The sequence below is a fragment of the Triticum urartu genome, chromosome 5A, assembly GCF_056163025.1.
Source record: "Triticum urartu cultivar PI428250 chromosome 5A, HENAU_Tu73, whole genome shotgun sequence".
In the NCBI taxonomy this organism is placed as follows: Eukaryota; Viridiplantae; Streptophyta; class Magnoliopsida; order Poales; family Poaceae; genus Triticum; species Triticum urartu.
This window is the reverse complement of record NC_141877.1, coordinates 450,545,639-450,548,905: the sequence shown is the minus strand read 5'-3', so window position 1 is coordinate 450,548,905 and position 3,267 is coordinate 450,545,639. Positions and strand designations below refer to the sequence as shown.

Here is a 3,267-nt window from a genome sequence, read left to right as displayed (position 1 = left end):
ATAAATCCACCAGGTATTCTGTTCTGCTCATTCTTAAGAGAGCTTCCTATTTGCGGATTGATGTTTAGGACAAGTAATTCTTTTTTTTTTTGCAGGGGTAGGGCAAGTAATTCTATAGCTGCCTGCTCTGTCTTTGTGCGGTATAATTCGATGTCAACGTTTTCTTAGCTTTTGCTGATTGCCAGATTTGTATAACCATCAATATGAAAGCAGGACAGTAGCTTTTCAACAACCAACAGATGCATGATCCGGCCGACCATTTTTATTTACCATGTTCCTGCCCCTCGGCCTTCTTGCTCCTATGAAAGCAAGTGGACGGCTCACATTGCTCTCACCTTGACAAAACGCATCCTCTTAGCCGATTTTATTACTCATCGTGACACATCACCCAACACTCTGGAAGGATGAAGAATATGTACTCCTGCTTTTCTAGAAAAGGAACTAAGCTACACACAAAAGGCTAGGTTAAGCGAAGGTGGAGTTTCTGAGCCCGAGCTCATTTGAGCTCGGGTGACAGTAAAATTACAAAAAATGAAAAAAAATTCAAAAATACAAACATTGACAAAAGTTTTAAGTTCTCACAAAATTTCATCTTGAAATCACATTTTTGGAAATCATGGCAAAAAAAATTGATGCTCCAAAAATGTTTATTTTTGAAAGAATTTTGGAATGCTGATTTTGTTTTTTTGCCACAACTTCCAAAAATGCCTGTTCAACATGAAATTTTGCAAGCACGTAAAACTTTTATCAATGTTTGCAGAAACAAAAAAAAAATCATTTTGTTTGAATTTTACTATTCATCCTGAGCTCAAATGAGCTCGGGAGCAGCTGAACAGAAGATGACTTTCGAGGTTTCTTTGCATCAGAGGAAGAAAATTTAGTTGCCCACATCACACAATGAATGCTCAGGCATCACGACGACACTCCAGCGGCACACACAGGCCGCACCACAAACCAACGAACACGTCACGTACATGGTGAAGAGTGGCGCGCCAGAAAACGTAGCAGAAAACACAGCGAACTTATTACCCGTACACACGAATCAAACTGCAGCGTCTCTGCCCTGACCATACCCACCAACGTCGACGACGGTCTTCAACAGAACAGCGCGAGCGGGACCAGAGCCCCGGCGGCGGCGGCGACAACGATGGCGCTCATCGCCGGCACGAGGGATGCCCCGGCGGCGCCGGCGGGGATCGTGCCTCCCGTCGTGGAGCCCCCCGCGACCGTGACGGTGACGGCGAGCTTCATGCCGCCGGCGCAGTGGCCGGCGACGTCGCAGATGAAGTAGTGCACGCCGGGTGTGGTGAGCGTGATGGTGGTGGCGCCGCTGTCGTCGTTGCTCAGCGAGTTGCCGCCCGAGCAGGCGTCGTAGCCGCTCTTGTTCACCTCCGTCACCGTGTGCGCCTTGCTCGTGTAGTTGAACACTGCGCAGGAACGGTCAGTTCGCCAACATGTACGCGTACGTACACGTGCTATTACATAAAATAATACTCCTACGTGTGATGATCAGTGGCTAGCTACTTGTAGCGAGCTACTATCTCAGTATCTCACCTAGCGTGTCGCCGACCGCGAACGTCTTGTCGGACGTCCAGGTCGTGTAGTCGAGGCCGGTCTGCCAGCCGTGCCCGTCGCCGACGTCGAACGTCGTGGCCGCGGCCGCCGCGGCGCAGCTGGCGACCAGCAGCGCGACGAGAGCGGCAGAGAAGGACGCCATGCTCGGCTGATGAAATCCCTGATAAAGTGGATAACTGCTGTCGTTCTACGCTCGACAGCAGGTCGGAGCTAGGGTCTATTTATACACAGTCGTCGCAGATTTTTCAGTTGAGAACCGAACTTGTGCCAAATCTCCCCTTTTCTGGACCGGCGTGGGCGCGGGGTGTGAATGGAATGGGACTGGAATGGCTTTGGTTCCACTCAAGGCTTCCAGTGATCCAATCAGAGGGGAGGCGAAGCTTCGCCTACAGCGCTAGACTATCTGGCCGGAACCTCTGCCCCTGTTGTGTGCCGCGCGCTGGCAACCGCGCTACGCATATGTGGGAACGCCTTTGCGTGATCCGATTCGGGGCATCCGTGTCTTCTAGGAGCTAGTAGTACTCACGAATCAACACGTCGAGGGCACTCCAACCATAAAAGGAGCAGCTGGTGATATGATTGACTGATGAATGATGATAGTGGGGCCGATGGTAAAATAACTCGATCGTGGTTATGCCAAAATAATCGACCTGCCCACTCCACCCCGGCGCGTCTATAGCTCGCCCGCGGCGAGGCCGAGCGTCCTACGCGACGCGCTACTGGGGCCGTTAGTTGCTATATCAACTTTAGTTTGTGAACGCCGATAACTTCCACACGTGTGACATGTAGTAACATTGTTCATATGTTTTTTTTTATAAAGACCTTCTTTGTTAATTAGCTACAATTGTAGCATATGAGACAATGAGGGGGATGACAGCCATCGGGGCTGCATCCATCCATACATTAGGAGGAGTGAATCTAGCTAGTCTAGCTAATTTGTGGGCTACTTTATTGTTCTCTCTAAAACAATGCTCAAAAATAATATGACTGAAATCTAAGAACATCAAATAACAATCATCAAATATCGCGCTGGCCATTGAAGAAGAGTAGCCCTCTCTGAGTGCTGAGATTACATCCACATTATCTGAATTAACTTCAACTTTGCTACATCCAGTTGTGCGAGCGAGATTTAGGCCAAATCTGATTGCCAATGCTTCTGCTGTGAAGGCATCATAACAAATTTCAAGTTTTTCATTCGCGGCAGCTATGAACTTGTCGTTGTGGTCTCTAATGACAACACCTACTGAACCTTCAAGTAAGTCATGATCAAAACTCGCATCCACATTTAACTTGACATATCCAGTCCTTGGTTTCATCCAGCCTCCCACATGAACTTTTGGCCTTGAGGAGTTCGCTGCAATGAAGTTCTCTGCCAAGGATCGTATAGCAAGGTTGATCTGGGCAGCCGTTTGTGGATCACCTCTATGTGTAACTTTTCTCCTTTCCCACCACAAAAACCAACAACATGTAGCCATAGTTTCTCGCAGTTTCGGCAATCCTAGCACATGGATATGATCGTTCGGTAGACTAAAAAGAAATTCCAATACAACCTCCCCACATGTGTTCATCTCTAATCCCTTCTGTATCACATCCATCACTCCAAGGAGTTTGCATACCTGAACCGCAACTGGACATTCAAATAGAAGATGGCAGATATTCTCCGGCCCTTGGTTACATACTGGACAATGTGGC

At 48.3% G+C, this 3,267-nt stretch overlaps 1 protein-coding gene across 1 annotated transcript; it reads right to left on the bottom strand.

Moving 5' to 3' along the window:
* Positions 1 to 774: 774 nt before the first annotated feature.
* Positions 775 to 1,881, bottom strand: LOC125556187 (blue copper protein). The gene is made up of 2 exons (XM_048718970.2): positions 1,555 to 1,881; positions 775 to 1,427 (listed from the first exon to the last, which is right to left on the bottom strand). Exons 1-2 carry the CDS (start codon positions 1,715 to 1,717, stop codon positions 1,096 to 1,098), a joined length of 495 nt encoding a protein of 164 aa, XP_048574927.1. The 5' UTR covers positions 1,718 to 1,881; the 3' UTR covers positions 775 to 1,095.
* Positions 1,882 to 3,267: the final 1,386 nt, after the last annotated feature.